Below are 22,163 nucleotides of genomic sequence, written 5' to 3' on the forward strand. Positions count from 1 at the left end.
CCCCGCCCCCCGCGTGCTCTCAACGGTTTGTTTGCTTGCTTGCTTTGCCTCCGCCCCGCCCGCGGCCGCAGATCCGGACGCCGAGGTGATCGCGCTCTCGCCGGGGACGCTGCTGGCGACCAACCGCTTCGTCTGCGAGGTGTGCGGGAAGGGCTTCCAGCGGGACCAGAACCTGCAGCTGCACCGGAGGGGGCACAACCTGCCCTGGCGCCTGCGGCAGCGCGGGCCCGGCGCGGCGCCGCCGCGCCGGCGGGTGTACGTGTGCCCCGAGCCTGGGTGCGTGCACCACTCCCCGGCGCGCGCGCTCGGGGACCTCACCGGGATCAAGAAGCACTTCTGCCGAAAGCACGGGGAGAAGCGCTGGGCGTGCCCGCGCTGCGGCAAGCGCTACGCCGTCCAGGCCGACCTCAAGGCGCACGCCAAGACTTGCGGCACCCGCGAGTACCGCTGCGACTGCGGCACGCTCTTCACCAGGTGCGTGATTGCTTGCTTGCTCGCTTGCCGCTTGCTTGCTTCTTCTTCCTCCTCTCCCCGCAGTCCGATTCGGGGAAAAGCTCGCGTTTTTTTCCTTGTTTGATTGATTCATCGGATGGCGTGCTTGCTTGTTTCAGACGGGACAGCTTCGTGACGCACCGCGCCTTCTGTGGCGCACTTGTGGAGGAGACAGGCAGGGTGCTGGCGCCGCCGGCGCCGCCATCGCCTCGGCCGCCTGATTTGGAGGCCGAGGAGAATGTGGACAAGGACAAGGGGCAGGAGGAAGAGGAGACTGAGGATTCTGCCGGGGCCGAGGTGGAGCAGCCTAAGCCTGTGGAGGCACCGGCCCCGGAAGAGCCGCAGCGCATCCCATCTCCACCGCCATTGCCACAGGAGCCACCGCGCCGTCCGTCTCCACCACCATTGCCACAGGAGCCACCGCGCCGTCCGTCTCCACCTCCATTGCCAAAGGAGCCGCCGCGCCGTCCGTCCCCACCTCCATTGCCCAAGGAACCACAGCTCTTTCCCTCGCCACTTCGATTTCCACTGGAGCAGCGGCCAGTTGTGGCGGTGGTGCCAAATGTGGATGGTATGCTCCTTTTGCATCTTGTTCGTGTGCTTGTCTTATTGCCCATACATGGACTTATGAGATTATGGCAAGTTCTTGCTCTTTAGGTCAATCTCACGTCCCTACTAAGAAAGCAATTCATGCATCTTGGCTGTTTCTCCAATTTGGTTGGCCATTTGGTCAATTAGCTCCATAGCGATAACTGACTTGTTCTTCCTTGTTTTGGTTTATCCGTTATAGAGCCAGAGGTGGTTGCTGAGACAACTGTGACAGCCAAATTGGAGGATGAAGCTGATACATGCTTCAAGGAAGCTGATCAATACAAGGAAGCTGAACTTGAGGTCTCCAATCTGCTGGACAAGGACACTCCAATGCTTCCTTGCTTCCTCCCATCACCCTCAGAGGCCATTGGTACCGATGGGAGCAGCACCACCTGTGGTGCCGGCGGCAGTGTTTCCAATTCCATCGCGCCATCTACAACAACCAACACTTTCGCCGGTCTGTTCGCGTCAGCCACAACAAGCACCACTTCCCAGAGCAGGTCTCTACGTGATCTCATCGGTGTCGATCCCACCTTCCTCTGCCTTGCGATTGGTGCGCCCTCCTCTCTGTTCCCACAGACAAGCGCAAGCAATCCAGGCACCTTCGCTCCACCTCCAGCACCGCACATGTCCGCGACCGCGCTCCTGCAGAAGGCTGCTGAAGTTGGAGCTTCGCAATCAAGCTCATCGTTCCTGAAAGAGTTTGGGCTTGCCTCTTCCTCCTCGTCATCGCCTCCATCGAAGCAGCTACCTCAAGGAAGGTTTGCTGAAAACAGCATGCAACCATGGCACCACCGGAGTAATCAACAAATGGAGCGTCATCGGAATCATCAGCAGAGGGAGATGGAGTCCAGTTCGCAACCGTGGCACCACCGGAGTCATCAGCAAATGGAGATGGAGCGTCATCGGAATCGTCAGCAGATGGAGATGGAGTCCAGTTCGCAGCCGTGGCACCACCGGAGTACGCAGCAAATGGAGATGGAGCGCCACCGGAATCATCAACAAAGGGAGATGGAGTCGAGTTCGCAGCGGTGGCACCACCACCGGAGCGACCAGCAAATGGACATGGAGCGCCACCGGAGTCATCAGCAAATGGAGATGGAGTCAAGCACGCAACGGTGGCCGCACAACAGGAGCAGTCAGCAAATGGAGGTGATGGAGCGGCACCACCGGACTAGTCAGCAAATGGAGAGGGAGTCCAGGGCAATGCTATCCGGGGGCCTTGGCCTTGGCCTCGCATACGAAAGTGGAAATGCAGGGTTGCCGGACCTGATGATGGGACCATCACCACTGTTCGGTCCCAAGCCTGCTACGCTGGACTTCCTTGGTCTTGGCATCGGAGGGACCATGGGCGGCTCCACGACCAACGGTGGCCTCCCGGCATTGATGGTTGGAGGAGAGCTGGACGTGGGGTCTTCGGCGCAGGTGCCGGCGCCATGGGAGGACGCCAAGAGGAAGACCAACGGCCGCACGATCCTGTGAGGTTTTCTTTTTTTGTGTAACCTTGGGGGTTCTCGTGCCTCGGCTCGCTCATTCTTTCAGCCTCAGTCGCAGCTGTGTTGGTAGAGCTAGAAGAAACTCTGTACATAGCTCGATGCTTCTCCCAATCCTGCATTCTGTCTGGAAAAAAAAAAACTCCCACCGAATTGAAGCTGTTATTATAGCCAAAATTCGATCCCGGCAGGATGGAACCTGACTTTTGATGCCCCGTTGCTTTCGGATGTGGCGAGGTAACAGGGTAAGTAGTCGCCTTTATTACCGAGATCCTGCGGTGCTAATTCAGTACTGTTTTTGGAAAGATCCGAGATTAGGACAGCGACGCTGACGTGCGAAAGGTGTTTTTTACTGTTTTCGCTGCTGCTGCTGCTGCTAAGTCGGCAGGGTTTCCTAATTACCTAACCTGCCGGCCAGCGAGCTTGTTCAGCAGCCTTGCGTACTTTTGGAGAATTTATCTGTACTCAGTGTCAAAAAAAAATAAACCTGCTTGATTACTTTGCTCTCGTGTTCCTGTTCTGCCCCTCCCTCCCTCTCCCTCCCTGTAATCTCTTTCACTGCTGTTGTTATCAGCATGGGGCTTTGTCACGCAACAGTAACGAGCTGAGAAGACCCTGCTTCTCAGCAGTAACAGCCCGGGCGCCGTATGTTTCCTCAGACGTCCGTATCTCTCCGTCAGCGACAGACAAACTGCTAACCATGTGTGTAGTGTTCATCTCGTCCGGATACAGGTATTTTCCTTGATCCCTTCAACGTGTCCTCGGAGGATTTCTGCATCGGCGAAGCAGAAATTCTCACTGTTTTCTGGCCGCTGTGGAGCCGGAGAACCCAGCAGCGGATGATGGGGGTTTGCATCTCGAACGTGTCAGGTTCCTTTAGGGAACGGGAAAGGAGCAGCGGATGGACGTGTCGAGGCCCCTGGCCCGGTCGTACCCTGCTACAGTGTCGTGTTGGTCCGACGTGACGATCGTGGCCTAATCAACCAGTGTGGCAAACACTGAACCACTCAGGTTAGAAGAAGATCAGAGGAGAGATCTCCTTAAGGCATCGGCGTTATTGACGAGGCCACCAAGGTTAGCTGGAGGCTTCAATCGGAACTGAGCGAGGATATTTGGTCGGTAGGTGCCCACACGTGCCAAGATAGGGATGGCCTGGGACACACATAGTGGCAGATGATTCTCATTCTTTCGGACATTTTTTTTCTTTTATAGCAAAAGGTGAGTACAAGAAGTCTCATAAAAAAAAACTGCAATCCTGTACCCCTATGGCTGATAAATTGGTACGTACTGCTGCCTAAATCATCCAAAGTACCATCTCAGATCCGCAAAAAGATCCAACAAATTCCTGGCCACATTCACATACAATCTAGCAAATATCTAGTCACGGACTCACTGGTATGATCTCAGGAAAAAAAATCAAATGCCACCTAGAAACGAGTGACAGTGCTACTCGTAACTGACGTCTTGTTTAGTTCCCTTAAAATTCCAACTTTAGCACTATGGAAAAAGAAGATTTCTCGTCACATCAAACTTGCGGTACATATATGGAGTACTAAATGTAGACGAAATCAAAAACTAATTGCACAATTTTGTTGTACTTTGCGAGATGAATCTTTTGAGCCTAATTAGTCAATGTTTGGACAATAATTCACAAATACAAACGAAACGCTATAGTATGCTACAGTGCTGATACAGTGATTTTGGTTGTCCAAAATCGAGCAACTGGGGCCTGAAACTGAAAGCCATTCTGTTGCCGTCTGCCGTTTCATTTCGTACCCGTCCAAGTTCACCCGCGCCCCGAAACCCTCCATGCGTGCGACCTGAAACTTAAGCCTGGTGACTGCCTACTTTCCCGAAACGGTTGCCACTCGCTCACTCTGAACCCGGCTTTGGCGCCTGGAGCGACACGGATGCAGCTGGACTGGAATACTGGATCGTATGGCTGCACACCATGTTGGATGGTTCGAAATGGACGTGTTCCCGTTCCGACGGCGCATATGGGAAAGGCGGCACCGCTCGATCGCTCAGCTTATCTGAACTGATCATCAGATGCGTGTCCTTGGGTTTGTGCGAGGCGTTTTTCCGGTCGATAGCGACCTCTGCTTTCGAGGATCCAGCACGTGTGCGCGCCCTAGTTGAGGCCGTGTGCTGGAGAACAGAGAAGTGGAGATCTTCCCCGAGTTGAAGCAGTACGTGAACCGAAGACAGAATTAGCAACTCCAATTTCAGCTTCATGTTACGTCTCTTGAGTTTGCGTATGTATTTTGAATGCAAAAGCAAAAGATGCTCATGTTTAGGCAAAGGAATGTAACTCAAACACAAAGGCTATACCATAATCATTTTGGCAGTGAGTTGGAAAATGGGATAGTCGGCCAAAAAAGTATCTGAATCGATGAGTTGCTTTTACTCCTATTCCATCTTCAAATGCGTTCGTGGGGTATGATACAGGGATCACTGATCCTGCCACGTCAGAGAGGGGAGCACCGCCATGCTCACAGGACCCGAGAGGCACAGCTGCACTGAGGAGGAGGGTCAGAGGCCAATAACAAAAGTCATAATTCCACATATTGTCATTATGTAATACCGGCTCATTGGTAGGAAAGACAAAAGGTATTGGAGTGGAAGGAGGAGATGACTTGGATGTTATGGCAAAAGGGAAAATGAATTCGTCAAATACAACATCTCGTGATATGTATACGCGGCCAGTTGAGAGATCTAAACATTTGTACCCCTTGTGCATCGAACTCTGTCCTAAAAACACACATTGCCGAGAGCAGAAGCATAATTTCTTATCATTACATGGACGGAGGGTGGGCCAGCCAGCACAGCCAAAAGCACGCAAGAATGTGTAGTCAGGAGACTTCTGGAGAAGAATATGTAGTGGGGATGAGTGCTGTAGAGTTCGTGTGGGCATGCAGTTGATAAGGTAGCAAGCTGTGAGAAAAGCTTCATCCCAGAAGCGAACCGGTAGAGATGAATGAGCAAGAAGGGCAATTTTTTGTTTCTACTAGGTGGCGATGCTTGCGTTCGGCAATACCATTTTGCTGTGAAGTCTGAGGATAAGAAACACGGTGCTGAATGCCTTCATGCTCAAAATACCGTGAAAGTCAACGGTACTCCCCACCCCAATCAGACTGAAAAAGCACATATTTTAGTGTTCAGCAAATGCTCAGCATGTTTCTGAAAAAGATAGAAGGCATGCTGAACATTGGATTTTTGTTTCAGTAAATAGATCCACGTGTAGCGGCTATGATCGTCTAAAAAGCTAACGTAGTATTTGAAACCACCAACAAAGGTCACAGCTAGGCTCCAAACATCTGAATGCACAAGTTCAAGAGGTGAAGACGTAATATGGGTGGAAGAACGAAATGGCAATTGATGAACTTTGGCCTCTGGCAGGCATCACAAATAGATTTCTTACGACAAGGTGCACATGCTAGTTTATTAGATTGAGTAACTAAATCGACAATGGTGGAAGATGGGTGCCCTAGTCATTGGTGCCACAAATCCGAGGATAGGATGGTAGCAGCAAGACCCTGGCGATGTGGGGTGGGTGATAATGAGGAACAACATGGCATTGTGCAGAGACCATTCCAACATCTACCGTGAAGAAGAACCTTCTTCGTGGCCTGCTCCTTGACACAGAAAAAATCAAGGTGAAACTCAGCATAGGCATGATTATCAGACACAAGTTTATGAACAGACATAAGATGCATGCGTGCTTTTATAAGGTACATGTAGGACATTTTTTAGATGAAGTGGTTTAGATGAGCCAGGAAGCACAGAATGACCGATATGTGAAATTGTCATACTTAAGCCATTGATGACCTGGACTTGGTCCTTCCCAGTGTAGCACTCGTGCAAATGAAGGCGTTCGAGGTCGCTTGTCATGTGATCGGAGGCGCCGGTGTCCGCATACCAATTGGTGTCGATGGTGTAGGAGTTGGTCTACGCAGCGTTTCCAGCGCGCTCGCGCTGATCGTTTGGCTGGTAGGTATGGTTGAAGCGATTGCGACAGCGCAGGGTATCATGCCCATACTTGCTGCAGACCTAGCAAGTAGGTTTGCCGCCGCCGCTGTTGTTGCCGAAGCCTCCACGTCCCTATCCACAACCGCGAGCTTGGCCGCCGCGACCACCGGTGCGGTTTCCGTCACCCAAACGGGTAGCCGAGTTGCCAGACGGGTGGATCTCGCCAGCAGAGGAGTTGCGCTCAAGGCGAAGCTCAGCGCTAATGAGGTAGGCGTAGAAGCTGGTAAGGCTCACCGGCTCATCCCGAGCAGTGATGGTGGTGATGAGGGCCTCGTACTCGGATCCAAGGCCACCAAGCATGTAGCAGAGGACCTCCTCATCCTGGAGAGGGTTGCCGATCGATGCCATGGTGTTGGCAAGGGACTTCATCTTCTGGAAGTAGGCAGCGGCAGTCATGTCCTTCTTGAGATTGGACAGCTGATACCGCACTTGCGTGGCGCGTGCATGATTCTGTGCCGAGAACATTGTGTGCAGCGCATCCCAGGCAGCACGAGAGGTCGTGCGCTGGGTCAGCTGGCCGAGGATCTCCTCAGTCTGGAGGACAGGAGGGTGCTCAGGATGAGTTGATCCTGAGTGAACCAAAGTAGGTAGGCAGGGTTCGGCACCTGACGCTGATCAATGCCATTTCCCTTGACGATGAGCTGCGACGGTCTAAGTCTTCCACAGGAAGAAGTTCTCCCATGTGAGGCACACCGTGATCGAGTGGCCCATGGACGGCAGGGAGATGGACGTGGAAGTGGTGGTAATGGCACCGGCGGCAGTGGAGGTAGCAGCGGCAGCCGATATGATGACTGCGAAAAAGAAAAGCAGAAGCTTGTGGTGAATGGATCTTGGTTGTGATACCATGTGAAATAAATGATTTGTCGTGAACTTAACCTGCAGGGTTGGTATGTATTTATATTACATTATCTGAGAATTACATGAAAGAATCAAATGATTACAATCAAGGTGATCACCAATCAATCACCGCTCAATCAGCTATTGATAGGATCATGTTGATGATAGGATCATGTTGACGTCGAATATGCTACGCTACACTTCTATACTTAACACCAATTGAGGCCGTGCTAGATGCTATCTTTTTCAGATCAAAGACAAACTGAGCAACTGTAACCTGTGGAACCTGGTGTGATGGCATCCTGTTGTTGCTAGGCTTCACGAGCGCCGTGACCGTGATCTACTGATCCAGACGACGGTCGGTTCAGAGTCGAACTTGTGTGGCGCCATGGGAAGACCACGTGGTCCGTGTCAGATACATGCATGCTTGGACAAGAACCCAGCTGCGGCGTGGATCTGGGGAAGGATAGCGTTGCCATTCCATCCATTCAAGCTGAATCGATCTTCATGGAGATCATGTATTCATTCATCTCCAAACTAACATTGCAAAGAAGCCTGAAATTATACCTCTAGCTTATTCAGCGGTTCTTTCACATATGAGCAGAAAACCGTACCAAACGGCAACATTCTGCAGCAGATTATAGGAATGTACCGTCCTGAATACTTGCTTTATTTTGACCAGCCATTTAAAAAAAAAACAGATTCCATACGATCACAGACTATGCAAAAACAGGCCACAGATTGTGAGCCGTTAGATGCACAGGTAATTTCAGCATAGCAGTGCCAGTACAGCAGGGGATGGATAGCCTCATCTGGATCTGGAATATGAAGTGACCTATCTTAGCTGGAGGATTTAATTCGGAACTAAGGGCAGATATTTGGTAGGTGCCCACACTTTTGATGATAGAAAAAAAAAAGGTGCGGCTTAGGACACACATTGCGACAGATGATTCCCATACTTTTCGATATACCATCATAGAAAAAGATACGGCAAAGGTCTTATAAAATACTAGTTCCAATGTTGGTTGTACCGCTGCAAAATTCATATTTGGTAGGATAAATGGATTGGAATCATCTATCCCAAGTTACCGTTATTGTTTACAACATAGCATATGCATACTAGAAAGGGAAATTGAACTGGATTCCACAACTTACCTAAACTGATCAGTCTTACCCACTTACTCTTGTTCCATGTCAAAATGTGTTGATTCGTACTAAAAAATAAAAATCTCCTGCGCCAGAATGTCCAAGAGAAAACTACAAAAGCCACCTCATAAGTCGTTAAGTAAAAGCGAGCATCTATAATAAAAATGACTTAGAGAAGAAGAAACTCTAGTTCTAAAGGGCATATGGGGTGGTTTTGTAATTTTCAAAAGAAAATCCCTTTTGACTATTCAGACTACCATTCAGCTAGAGAACATACATGAGAATCCCCAGCTGTGGCACGAATCTGGAAAGGTTAGCCTTGCCGTTACACTCCACAGCTCCATCCAAAAATGCATAGGCTAAACCCAGCTGTACTACCTGCCCAAAGTAGGTCTTGTCGGAGAAGATCTGCTAGAATTCAGCAAAATAGAACAGAACCGTTGGGTTGCTAATCAGAACCTCAAACTCATACTACATGTGGCTTTGCCCATGATACACGAGCCGCTTTCACATAACGCTGTAACAGAGGACAGCCTCATCATATCTCTAAGGCAATCTGAAGCTCTCAGCTGATGTTGTGTCCGCCGCCATCTACGATCCATCTCATTCTCTCCGGCCGTGCTGCAAGTGGGCAGTGGAGCAGTGAGTACAGCCGAGTTCGTACCGGAGACGACGACTAATGAATACCGCCGGCCCTACAGAAATTGAGATTCAGATGCCGGGGATTCAAGCAACAGGCTGGACTTTTCGTCGTCGTTTGGTTCCGAATGCGTGCAAGGCAGCAAGGCCAAGCTTCCCATCCCCGTCCTGGCTCTGACAGAGGGAGCCAAATAAAGGGTGTGGAGAAATTCAGACCTGATCATCAGAGAAATGGCCAGGGCGAGGCACAGCATTCAAGGATGGAACAGTGGATCTGGGAACGGTAGAGTGTTCGTGGTACGCTCGATCGGCAGCGTTGAGAACGTGCCGGTTGACAACACGGCCAAAGAGCTTTGAAAACGGCGAGCGGCGAGCGGACCTTGCTGTCCAAGCATGAACCACCTGCCTCACTGTTGAAGTGTTCAGTGCCGCTCCGGCCTCCAGCACGGTTCTGCGACCGCCGCCAGTCACCACCGCCCACCGGTGATCTGTGGCTTTTTTCTGGGTTGGTTGCTCATGCACCACCGGTTCTCGGACGGCTGCTTGCGGGGCGCCTAGATAGATAGAAGTAGAAACTTCCAGGTCACCCGGCGCATTATCACCTAATACAGCAAAAATCACCTAATACAGCAAAAACTCACCAAAAACTATTTAGCTAAAAAATGTTAGTCATTTTTAAAAAAGTTGGTACAACATTTTTAAAAAAAGTTGGACCAACATTCTTCGGAAAAGTTGAACCAATATTTTTTCAAAAAAGTTGAACCAAAGTTGAGGCAAACATTTTTTTAAAAAAAGTTAAATCCAATATTTTTCGGAAAAAAGTTGCACCAACATTTTTTAAGAAAAAGTTAATCATCATTTTTTCAATCTTCTTCTCCGGCTTCGGCGTTTAGCCATGACAGAATATCCGAGACTTTCACAAATTAAGGCATGTTCTGTTCGAGGATATTAGTGACCACTAAGAGAAGACAGTGAAAATAAGTAGTCGGCATTGCGACAAAAAGAGAGCGCGATTACGTGTAAATTAATCATTGAGACTTTTCTGCCTTTTGGCGAGGAGAGCGCGTGTTGCCACGCATAGGACTTGTGCCTCCTTAGGGGATGTTTGGTTCCACGGACTAAAGTTTAGTCCTTGTCACATCGAATGTTTAGATACTAATTAGGAGTATTAAACATAACCTAATTACAAAACCAATTGCAAAGATGGAGGCTAATTCGTGAGATGAATCTATTAAACCTAATTAATTTATGATTAGCACATATTTACTGTAGCATCACATTGTCAAATCATGGACTAATTAGGCTTAATAGATTCATCTCGCGAATTAGCCTCCATATGTGCAATTGATTTTATAATTAGCTCATGGTTAGTCCTCCTAATTAATATCTAAACATTCGATATGACAAGACTAAACTTTAGTCGGTGGAACCAAACACCCCCTTAGGGTGTAGCCGTTGCGAGCTTCTAGCACTCAGTGCACCGAACCTGTGGCTGTAGCCTCTAAAATTCGATGTACCAAGCATATTGGCGGAGCTTCGGAAACTCAGTGTACAAAACCTGTGGCTATAGCCTCCGTAATTCAGTGTACCAAGCCCATAGCTATGGTTTAACGTGCTCCGGGAATAATTAGCAAAGTGTAGCTCTGTATGGTAATTTTCGTCGAGAGACGTACACAAATAAGTACTCGACGCCTTGCCCATCATGTGGAAAACAAGCTGAAAAAGTTATATAAAATAATTAAAAAAGTGACTTAGCTTGATTCGTGGACGATTGTCGATGAAGCCGTGACAATCGTCGTGAAGCCGCGATGGTTACGATGAAGCCAACTAGTCGAAATAGATTTCGACTAGTTGTTGATGGTGCGAAGTCTACCTAGTTTTTTTGTCAAGACGAGTAGTCGTCGACGGGTCGATGCAACAGGATGTTGTGTAGTAGTGCTCACGTAAATCTTTTTTTTACATTAAGCAAAAAATCTTAAAGCTTCCTAGTAGCTCTCCGTGTGCGTGTAGCAGTACACTCTCATATTTAGGCCTTGTTTAGTTGCCCAACTTTGAAGATGCAGAATCACTGTTGTAGCACTGTAGCACACTGTAGCATTTCGATTGTATTTGTAAATTATTGTCCAAATATTGACTAATTAGGCTCAAAAGATTCGTCTCGCAAAGTACAACAAAACTGTGCAATTAGTTTTTGATTTCGTCTACATTTAGTACTCCATGCATGTACCGCAAGTTTGATGTGATGAGGAATCTTCTTTTTCATAGTATCAAAGTTGGAAGTTTGGTTAACTAAACATGCCCTTTATGTTTGAGCGTATGGCCCTGCCCCGCGGGGCATGTGCGGCAACAACAGCATATGCACGTGCCTTTCTTCATCTTGATGCGCGTGTTCACGGAATTTTTGCCTCTGAATTTTCCTTGGTGTCTTCACAGGTACTCCGCCAGCTGCTGCTTGGAGATTGCTTCCAATCTTGAGCAGTGCGGTAGATAGCTTCGCAGATGGAAAATTCGACGAGACCGAGTGCTTGCGCCATCTTCGGACTTGACTTTCCACTCCAAATTAGTTTCAGACTTTGCGTCACAGGAGATGTATGTCTACGAGTAGTAATCCGCTGAAATGTCATGGATTCGATTCCCTCTTGCATTTTGACGCAGAGACACGATGAAATTAGTCGTCGTTTAACAACAATCACGTCGCGCCGCCGAGTAAATTGATCTTGATGGTAAGTTCCTTCAAGCTCGCCCGATGATCTCGACGATCACTTCTACTTGGCACGTCAGATGTCGGTGTTTTATACCCGGCAACCTACCGAGGGGTATCTCGAGGTAGTGGTTGGTTGGTGGGTGATCGTCGGATCTGGAACTCGAAAGTAAAAGCGAGAACACAAGATATGGATTTATACAAGTTCGGGCTGCCATAGTAGCGTAATACCCTACGTCCTGTTTGAAGTTTGTATACTGCGCCCTGCGCTTGGGTGTTGTGTAACCCAATTGTTGGATATTGATGATGGTTTTGAACTGCCGATCTAGATACCCCTGCCATCCTTTATATACTCAAGGGGTGGAATTACTAGTCGCTTACAAGTAGTTCTAGTAGGATTACAAGGGAATTCTAGTAAAAGTCCGTCTTCTTTCTTCTTTGTAATTATTGGGGATCTATCTCGACAAGCAGCGCGCGGCGGTCGGCGTGCGGGGTGGTACGGGCTGCGCACGAGGCGACGGCGCATGCGAGGGAGGGAGGGAGCAGGGAGGGAGGAGTGACGCTAGGGTTTGGGTGGTTGCGATACAGCGGATCTGAATATTTGCACGAATCAAGGTAACTTGGAAAAAACTTCCGGGAGATGGATGGGATTTCCGGCTGTATTTTTTTTTAGGGGGGATTTCCGGCTGCTTGCTGTGGTTACAGCGCCGGGGGTGTGGGCCGGCGCGACGACAGAAATGGGTGCGGAGTTTGCTTGAGCAAAAGGTCCCCAGGTAGCGTTTTGAGTGGGCCGTCAGTAAGATTGCCAATCTAGCCCATATTTAGACGGTTTCGGCCGCCGCCGCGCGGAAAAGAAATAGCCCAATTAATTTTAGCCCACACGTCAGTCAAACGGGGAAGTAATTGACGGGTAAGCCCGCGTGGCCCAGATGCAGCCGCGCACGGAGCAAATGAGCAAACTGTCGACGGTTCTTGGCCAAGTGTCAGTCATTTTCGCGGCGCCTGCAAGTCTGCAACAACACAGGGCACAGCCGCAGCGGCACACTTCAACCTGGACACCTCACACTCCTGTAGCAGATCACGGCTGTTTCAGGTAATTCTTTTTAAGATTTGGAAAGATTCGCTGCTGCCCTCGGTGTCTAGCTCATGCGCGGCCGCGCCATGGCAAGAGAGAATCGCTCTCGTGGCGGCCGCAGCGAGGTTCCTCGCTAATCAATGTTATCCTCAGGTCTTGTAGTTGGCTTATCTTTTTGTGCTCCCGCCCGCTCCGGCTCGAGATGGCCACAAGTTTTGCATGTTGTTTGATCCGTCTGTGCTCGCGGTTGGTAGCTTGGTAGTACGAATTAGCTAGCAACTTGATGTGGTCCTTCAGAATAGAGATGCCTTCGCTCTAAACTTTCCTGTTGATTGATCACGCGGCTGGAATTCGTGAGTCGCGTGGTCGACACGACGCTTGGATGGAGGTTAGGTTTCCGGGACGGAGGTTGATGAGGTAGTGTCCGACGGATCTAGAGAGGTGTAACCGGGATGCGAAATTGTATGAATGGACTGATGGAAGGTAGCTAAGTGGCACTGTGATGAGGGGGAACAATGTTTTTTTTTTTTCAAATTCCATGGGCCAACAGTGAAGAATGCTGCATATAGATATACTAGGTTGAAGATAATTCTTTACATAGCAAATACAAAGTGCATTCCCACACGGCAAAACTGAAGCATTCCCACGTTCTGAGAAAAATTGAAGTAAATGAATTAATCTTAAAGTGGGTTGTTCCTCAAATAATGCCACTAAGTTCTTTAGGGGTGTTTGGTTCCATGGACTAAAATCTAGTTCGTGTCACATCGAATATTCGGATACTAATTATGAGGACTAAATATGAGCTAATTATAAAACTAATTATACAGATGGAGGCTAATTCATGAGACGAATCTATTAAGCCTAATTAATCCATCATTAGCAAATGGTTACTATAGCATCACATTGTCAAATCATGGACTAATTAGGCTTCATAGATTCGTGTCGCAAATTAGTCTCCATCTGTGCAATTGGTTTTGTAATTAGTCTATGTTTAATACTCCTAATTAGTATCTAAATATTTGATGTGATAGAAATTTTAGGACCTCCTAAAGAACCAAACACCCCCTTAATCCATCTACCAAAATCACATGGAGGGTATATACTGATGATTTTAACAGTGGCAGATAGGGATTTCCGTTTAATCAGGGTGCCATAAGGTAACTGAACCTGAAGTAAACAGCTTCCTTTTCAGAATAGATGATCATAAAGTTCTTTTCCAAGGAAAAAAAATACTAAAGTTGTCGATTGATTCGCTGGTTGATTCTTACGAGTAGTCACTACTCCGATCCCCTGACACTTCAAGCAAGTTTCCAGTACATGCAGCTGCATTTTAGATTACTCAATCATTACATATGCGCCAGTGTGCACTACTATACGGTTGGACCTGCAAATGAATACTGCTTTCACACACGCATAATATGTTGAAAAGATTCTACAAGTACTCCCCCACAGCTTTGTTTGAAGCGTTTCCCATTGGCACCAGATTAGCATGGACCATTACTTAATCGCACTGCTGATTCGATCGCTTGCTTAATCGCCACCACAACATCACCTCACCTCACTGCTGACGGAGAAACCGCAAGCACATCGCTGCCACGTTTCGCCGCGCCATCGGCAGCGTACGACCTGGCTACTGGCTAATCGCGCGCATCCTATCTGGCTATCTCAGCTTAGGCATTGAAATATATGGGGCGAAAGGTCATGTCACATGGTTAGTGGCGTAATTCAAGGAAAGGTGAAATATTTTTAGGGTAAAGAGTTGAGTGCCGCACAAGGGTGAAAAGATTGAAACGGTGCGTGCAAACCTATGTTCCGTACGAGTAAAGATCAAATCCTAGAGTGTTGACGCCGTTCAAAGTTCTCTTGATTAGGGATGTTATTTCCACTTTCTTTAAACCTGTCTAGTACTTACAGTAATCTGTTCAAATTAACCACATCGCATCATGTTTTTCTGTTGCATGCAGTAAGATTGAAGCTTCCTTCTCCATGTGTTCAACACTGCATTTGTCATTAGTCATTACTGCAAGTCTAGCTACGTGCAACTGCATCATGGAACTTCTCAAGAGTGAAATGGGACCTTAGCTTCTAAAAACAGCCATTTGCTCTTGGCAAATTTATCCTAAGATCCATTGACCTTCAGGTCTCGGTGACACCGCCAATTTAAGACGGGTGATGCAAGCTCTGGGCAGATCCAAGGAGATAAGTTGGAGGTTGGGAAGCAGGGGCATGGCTTGTCCGGGAGTAAGGGCGCCTGCATTAGATTACTCACCTCTGGAGCATTAACAAAGCAAGTGGAGATCATGGAGCATGTGAGGGAATCGAGCACATGATGATGGGGATTAGTATTGCCTAGCTCCTGACCGGTTCCTCCCAATCTCGGGCAGACAACTGTGCAAGCTTAGTGCTGATCCCCTAGCTAATCTCGATTGGGAACAGCCTAGATGCGTGTGTAAAGAACATGATTATACAGCTTCAGCACAGCTAGGCTCTGCTAATGAGTGCCATTAGGAAACATTAGTCTCCTTAACACCCAGCAGATAGGCACGCTTGTTTCTTATGAGGAAGTTCTATAAACTTCAGCTCGCCTTTTGTTTAATTAGATGATGAGCTTTAGTTTGCTTGAAAAGGATGGTTCAAGGAGTGGTTGTGATGTACTTACTTTAAAGAATTTTGAAAAGGTTTACCGTCCAATAATTCATCAGCATTTCGTTCGGGGTCGCTGCTAGCTCGCACAATTAGTTGTCTGGTAAGCAGCGTCAACATCGTAGAAAAGAAGCTGCTTAAAACAGCTAATCAGCCATTATCTCATGCAGAACCCATGTTAACCATGGCAAAAGCAAAATCTCTGAAAGTTCTCTTTAGCCCCTTTATTTAATTTTCTTCCCCAAAAGAAAAGAAAAACAACAGCCGGCCGGCTTACAACGCAGATCTCGCGCAATCTGAGCTGATAAGGCTTTAAAGTCTACGTGCTGTTACTTGCACCCAACATCTTCTTCCTCGTGGGGACGCCGCCGCCGCGCCGGCCGGCCCCCTACTACCCTGCCATGAACGTCCACCTATCCATGGCGGCTGGTAGGAATAGGATAAGCCTTACCGGAAACGCACAGGCACAGGTCAACATGGGGGAGGGGCGGGGGCGAGAACTTGCCGGTAATGGAAGGCGGATGAGTACTTGGCCCGCATGCGTTCTGCGTTCATGCATCTACGCCGCAGCTGTCCCGGTCACCAGATCTTCCGAGCAGTCAGGGCAGGGGCAGGCCGTGGGATCGCGCTAGCTGCTCGCTTTGTTTCCGGGCATGTGCGTGTCATCGGCTGCTGTGGGTGGGTTGGATTCGAACAAATCCGAGATCCTGCCTCGTTTTACTTGTACCGTGGGCAGTGGCTTTACAGTTCAGAGACATGGGGTGTGGCATCAGCGGCAGCCGTAAGTGGATACGCCCTGACTGGATAGATGGACAGTTGCCGAGCCGATAAGCAACCCGTTGCTACTTGTGGTAAATCGTACGACCGGATAAGATTTCTTGCATCCGTGAAAAAGTTTTATTTTCCTTGCGAGGGCATCCAATGCAAGTTCATTGTCCAAGAGAAAGTTGTTGCACCGGTCGAAACACGTTGTTGGGATCGAAGTGGCAACGGGAAACCTGCAGTAAAAAACAGTGGAATTTCCGCTGGTGCGCGTCCTGCACATATACTGCCCAGCTCTCCCCAAATCCCGATATGTTCCCACGCTCCAAGAACAGATCACGCTCAGTTGACAGCAGCAGCAGCCAGTAGACAATGGGAGGAAGGACGCTACGCCTCTACGCGCACAGGCCATCCGCGCCCCACGACGTCGCGAGCGGTGGATGCCACGCGGGCCCGGGCCCCGCGCGCCAGGGGCTCGGGGCCTCCTCCGTGGTTCGTCCCCAAGCCACGGCGCCGGCGACTAATCAACCGGCTAGGGAGCAGAGGCAGAGCAGTGGCGCGTTTTGGAATCCCGGAGCATGAAGAAAAGCAGCAGCTGCGTCCAGCAGGCAGCCGTGGAGTTTTCCTCGCCCCCGGATCGGCGGGGTGGCGACACGTCCGGTGGCGCCGGGGCGGGTGGTCCATGGCGCCCGAGCCCCGCGCCGGGCGACGCGTGGAGATCCAGTTCATCTTCACCACCCCGGGGCGCTCGCAGGCGAGCCCGCCCCGCCCCCGGCGCGGCGCAGAGCGCAGTGCAGGCCATGTGCCTACGCCCCTTGTCTCCCGGGCTAGCTACCCCCACAGTGCCCGCTCCTGGCGCTACGGCTCGGCCCCTCTGGCTGCCGCCTCGCCGTCGCCTCCTCCCTAGCGACCTAGCCTTATCCACTGTTCCTTTTTTCCCTCGCCCGGAAAATTCCCCCCATCCTTGCCGGCTCTCGCTGTATCCGTTTTTGTTTTTGAACGATCAATCTTGCTGTACCCGTGAGCATGCTGATGGATATGCTTTAATCCCTTTGATGTCGTGGCATCACCGGATCGGTGTTCCGCATCAGCGGTGCATTTGCGTGAATAGTGACTCGGCATGTTCTCCGTCGGTGAAACATGTGTGAGCTTGCATCTTTGCTTTAGGGGAGCCTGCCTGCTTTGTGGTGGTGCTTCGATCTTCCGGTCGAGAATAATTGTCGTCCTAGGAATCGATTCTGCTAACCGTAGTTTTCGACCACAAATCCTTATCGCTAGCTGTAACAGGTTCATGAAGTACGATAACGGTATTAGGATGCTCCTTTTTCAGTGCAAGACAAATGTCTGCATCTCATTTTTGGGGTAGCTGAATTTAGATTTTATTTGTCAAAATCAACTCAGTTTTCACTGGACACAGTATATGTAGGATGCGAATTGCTACTCCGGGTAGACTTAGGCATGCACACAGATAATTGCCGTTTGAATTTGCATGTATATCAGCGAATATTTATTGGGAGCTACTGTAATTTCATATGCCAACATTATTGCCCTTGCACATTCATTCATGTATCAGCCTCAATCTTCAGTAGTATATGCTGCTGGTGTGCTGCTTCTCTAACTTTTACATAACTTTGAAACACGAATTAAAGGTAACGGGATAGCTAGTGTAAATAGTCGGGTAGTACACCATGAAATAACATGCTACCTCTATAAAGAGTCGAGGGAGAATCTCCTGCCCGATCTTTTCAAAGAAAGTAAGAGCCCTTTCCATGAGCAAGTGCCACCTTGTCGACCACTCTTGTTTAACCTAGAAGGTCGTGCAGACCCCAGTGATCTCCAATTTAAGCCCTGGCACACATTGTGCGGCATCCGGCCCCTACATGCATCAAGTCTTCAAAAGGCTGAAAGCAAGACAGGAAAAATAAAAGGGGCATATGTAGCTAGAGAGTAACAGTTAAGATGGTTCTTCAATCAAAGTAGAAAAATAAACCATGGAAGAAAGCCGTTTTACCACCTCCGGTGAAATTAGAAGCCGCCTCACATTAAAACTCTGTAAACTTTGACTAACAGTGCGTAATGCACGTTAATTTTCAAAGCACTAGTATGTTCTAGAAGGTATGAACAGCATTCAAGCAAGATTGTCTTCTCCAAATTAATTGCGTGATGAAACCACTGCCCCTCTCTGGTGCAGTCCTGTAGAAAGGACCCTGATTGGGCGTTGGTACACGAGTGAGCTCATGACAGAGTAGTACTCCATCCTGTTCATCAGCACATCATCTGCAGTCTGCAGTCACGTAGCTATAGCTCCCAAAGAAAAACAAAGTTACATCCATGGCCGGCCGGTCTGGCTCGGAAAGCAGCAGCCCCCAGCCCCCCACCGGCGTTGCGTGCCTTTGCTACCTCTATATATTACTCCTAGGTCTCTCTCGAGACACGCACCCCTGCTTACTTAACACCCCAACTGGGTGCCTTGCCCTGTGGTCCTCCCCTCCTCGATCAACAACTTCTCCGGCCTCCTGGTCCTCGCACACCACACCACACCACACCCACCCCCCGTCTCCTCTCCACAGCTTCTCTCTCTCTCTAACGCTTGACAAGGAGAGAGAAAGGCGTCTTGTAGCTGATCCGCCCGGGAGCCGGGAGCGCAGGCAAAAGCATGGAGCAATACGACGAGCTCTTTCCTTCCGCCTACGTGGACTCCTCCTCCCCCATCATGGTGCCCAACGGTTCGTGTTCTTCGTACATCTCAATTTCTTAGCTAGTCTGTAGCCAGTTCTCTGCGAACGCAACTGTAGCTGTCAAGGGCATGCATGGAAATTGATGTGCTCTGTGCGTGCATATGTGTGTGCAGGCGGCGCGGCGCTGGGGGAGCGGCCGAGAGCGCGGCGCAGGAGGCGGCGGGCGGCGAGGTGCGGCGGCGACGGCGGCGAGCTGGACGGCGGAGGGGACCCCAAGAAGCGGCGGCTGAGCGACGAGCAGGTGGAGGCGCTGGAGCTGAGCTTCCGGGAGGAGCGGAAGCTGGAGACCGGCCGGAAGGTGCACCTGGCCGCCGAGCTCGGGCTCGACCCCAAGCAGGTCGCCGTCTGGTTCCAGAACCGCCGCGCCCGCCACAAGAGCAAGCTGCTCGAGGAGGAGTTCGGCAAGCTCAAGCAGGCACACGACGCCGCCATCCTCCACAAATGCCACCTTGAGAACGAGGTACCTGCCTGCTGCCCGGAACATCAGCCACACATGCATGTCCTGCTCCTAGCTAAATCTTGGTCCGAACAACACCTGCTAGCTCTTCTGTTCATGCCCATGGATTGACGGTGTTGGAGTGTGTATTAAGCATTCGTGGGTTCATGCATGCATGGCAGGTGATGAGGCTGAAGGAGAGGCTGGAGATCACGGAGGAGGAGCTGGCGCGGCTCAGATCCGCCGCGGGGAGCCACGCCGTCTCCGGTGACGGCGGCGACGCCATGGGCCGCGTCGTCTGCAGCGGGAGCCCGAGCTCGTCGTTCTCCACGGGCACATGCCAGCAGCCGGGCGTCCGCGATCACCTCGGGGACGACGACCTGCTCTATGTCCCTGACTATGCCTGCTACCCTGACAACAGTGTGGTCGAGTGGTTTAGCCTGTATGGACTGATGTAAGCGAAGCTATCAGTGATATGGTATGCCGCCAGATTAATTCTAGCTAGTCATCATAGTGTCATTGCCGTGTGCTGATTTCTAAGTGTGCGTGTTATTATGTACATAAACCAAGTTCTTAGTGGCAAAATATAGCCAGCTAGGTACTGCTAGTACTTGAATTTCAGATGATGTTGTGTTTACCCACATTGGTGTCTTTTGCTTGAGTAGCATCTAGCGCTAGTCTTTTCCATATGGGCTGATGAGCAAGTACTGTGCATGTGCTACCTGACAATCATCACATCCTTGCTGCGTGGGGAGATACATTTGAAAAGAGACCATCAAAATATACAATTTTGAAGTCCAGGTTGAACGGAATCCACATAGGCCTGAAAGGATGTAAATTGTAAAAGATAATAAAACATCACAGATTAAAGTGATTAAATCACCATATTCAGGTCACTGATCTACACTTCTGCGGCTTTTGTTTCCCCTGTACTTCTCAAGATTAGCCACTAGAGTAATTTCACTCTATCTTTAGAATGTATTTTCAATTCAATCATATGCTCCCCTTCTCTTCATGAAATATGTGCAAGCGTCCATCCTTAAAAAATGTTTTTGTTATATACTCTGTCTATTTTAATTATTTTAAATTGTAAGTCGTTTGGATTTTTTTAATATATAGTTTTGTTATGTATTGCATATCTAGGTGTATAATAAAAGCTATGTATTTAGAAAAGCTAAAACGACCTACGATTTAGGACGGAAGGAGTATATATCTCAGCTCCCGTTAGCTTTATAATAACTAAAATATAATGCTTCATCTCTCTTCCTGGTGTGTTTGTTAAGGTAGGGGCTTCTCGGCACCATCTTCCTCCTTTCAAGTCATGTCCTTCCTTATGACTAAATAATTAAGCAAGAAACAAGATGTGGATAAAACAAGTTTCATCGTTACGCACTTTCACTGGCTCCTGCTGCTTCGTAGTAGATCTTCTGATCAAAGCACAATTTGTGACAGCTTTTGGAAAATAGATTACCTCATCCACTTCCGTCGCTCGTTGAAGAATAAAGCACAATTGTGACAGCGCTTGGAAAATAGATTACCTCATCCACTTCAGTCACTAGTTGAAGAATAAGGCTCTACGGAACGCTTGAAATACGTATTAGCACAAATTGCACCAAAAGTGTCAATGCGAATAATGGGAGTAATTTCAACTTTTTTAAGCAAAGTGGTAGAGTAGGTTTCATTTACCTTTGGAGCTTTCCTCAATTGTATTATGGCAAATTACAATTAGCAGAGGCCATACTATTGAATTCAAAAAAACAAAGCCCAATCAGGTAAGTACTCATCTATGTGAAAAATAAAGAAACAGCACTATTGAATACACTTTGTTCATTTTGAGGACTTGAAATATCCACAACAATATCAGATAAAGCCTTTGACAAAATTCTCATGGATACACAGTTACGAGAGAAAAACATACTTACATCACTTACTTTCCCACCATGCCACGCATGAATTAGTGAGAGTAACTTCATTGTAGTAATTAAATTAAAATTTTATTTTTCCAAAAAATAATGTTAGGCATTCTTAATTGCACATGTACAACGATGTGCAGCTGTAATTTTCTTGTTTTAGGAAAAGGCAATGAGGAGACTTGAAGAGAGCTTCCAAGTGCATAAATATATGCTGTTATTATGAAAAGTATGCGCACCAAAGTTTGGTTCAAACAACATATAAAACATCAACGGAAAAGTTTGGTTCAAACAACATATAAAATATATGCTGTAATTGCGTGATAGAAGGAAATATACTCTATATAAAGTGGAATCGACGGGATGTTTTGAGGTTGGTTGGCGGATAGTGTGGGATCCATGTGTGACATGTGGCATCCATTAAGTGTGGTTCCTTTATTTTTCACCCATTGAGAGAATCGATTTTCTACTTGGAAGCAGGTCATCCCATCATGTGTTTTCCAACCTCATTGTGATCTGTTCTCTCCGTTCCAAAAATTCTAGAACAAATTAATAATGATATGAAACGACATCTATTTATTAGTCATATTTGACAAATTGACTGGTGCATGCACATAACAAATGGGTAACAATGAAAAGAAAATTGCAGGACATTTTTTTTGCGGGCGGAG

General features: G+C 48.5%; 2 protein-coding genes across 2 annotated transcripts in view; both read left to right on the forward strand.

The window, feature by feature from the left end:
- The window catches only part of LOC101762399 (protein indeterminate-domain 1), a 3,663-nt gene extending 589 nt beyond the window's left edge, over positions 1-3,074 (forward strand). Inside the window, exons 2-4 of the mRNA XM_022824359.1 lie at positions 2-474; positions 612-1,063; positions 1,283-3,074. Coding sequence (XP_022680094.1) covers positions 2-474; positions 612-1,063; positions 1,283-2,565 — 2,208 coding nt within the window. The 3' untranslated portion in view covers positions 2,566-3,074. The remainder of the gene's footprint in view (position 1; positions 475-611; positions 1,064-1,282) is intronic.
- A 15,759-nt stretch (positions 3,075-18,833) lies between these two features.
- Positions 18,834-20,223, forward strand: LOC101764951 (homeobox-leucine zipper protein HOX14). Its single transcript, XM_004958079.2, has 3 exons — positions 18,834-19,134; positions 19,260-19,606; positions 19,765-20,223. The coding sequence occupies exons 1-3, from the start codon at positions 19,065-19,067 to the stop codon at positions 20,038-20,040; spliced, it is 693 nt and encodes a 230-aa protein (XP_004958136.1). The 5' UTR covers positions 18,834-19,064; the 3' UTR covers positions 20,041-20,223.
- The last annotated feature ends 1,940 nt before the right edge of the window (positions 20,224-22,163 follow it).

Source organism: Setaria italica, chromosome II (genome assembly GCF_000263155.2).
Source record: "Setaria italica strain Yugu1 chromosome II, Setaria_italica_v2.0, whole genome shotgun sequence".
Classification (NCBI taxonomy): Eukaryota; Viridiplantae; Streptophyta; class Magnoliopsida; order Poales; family Poaceae; genus Setaria; species Setaria italica.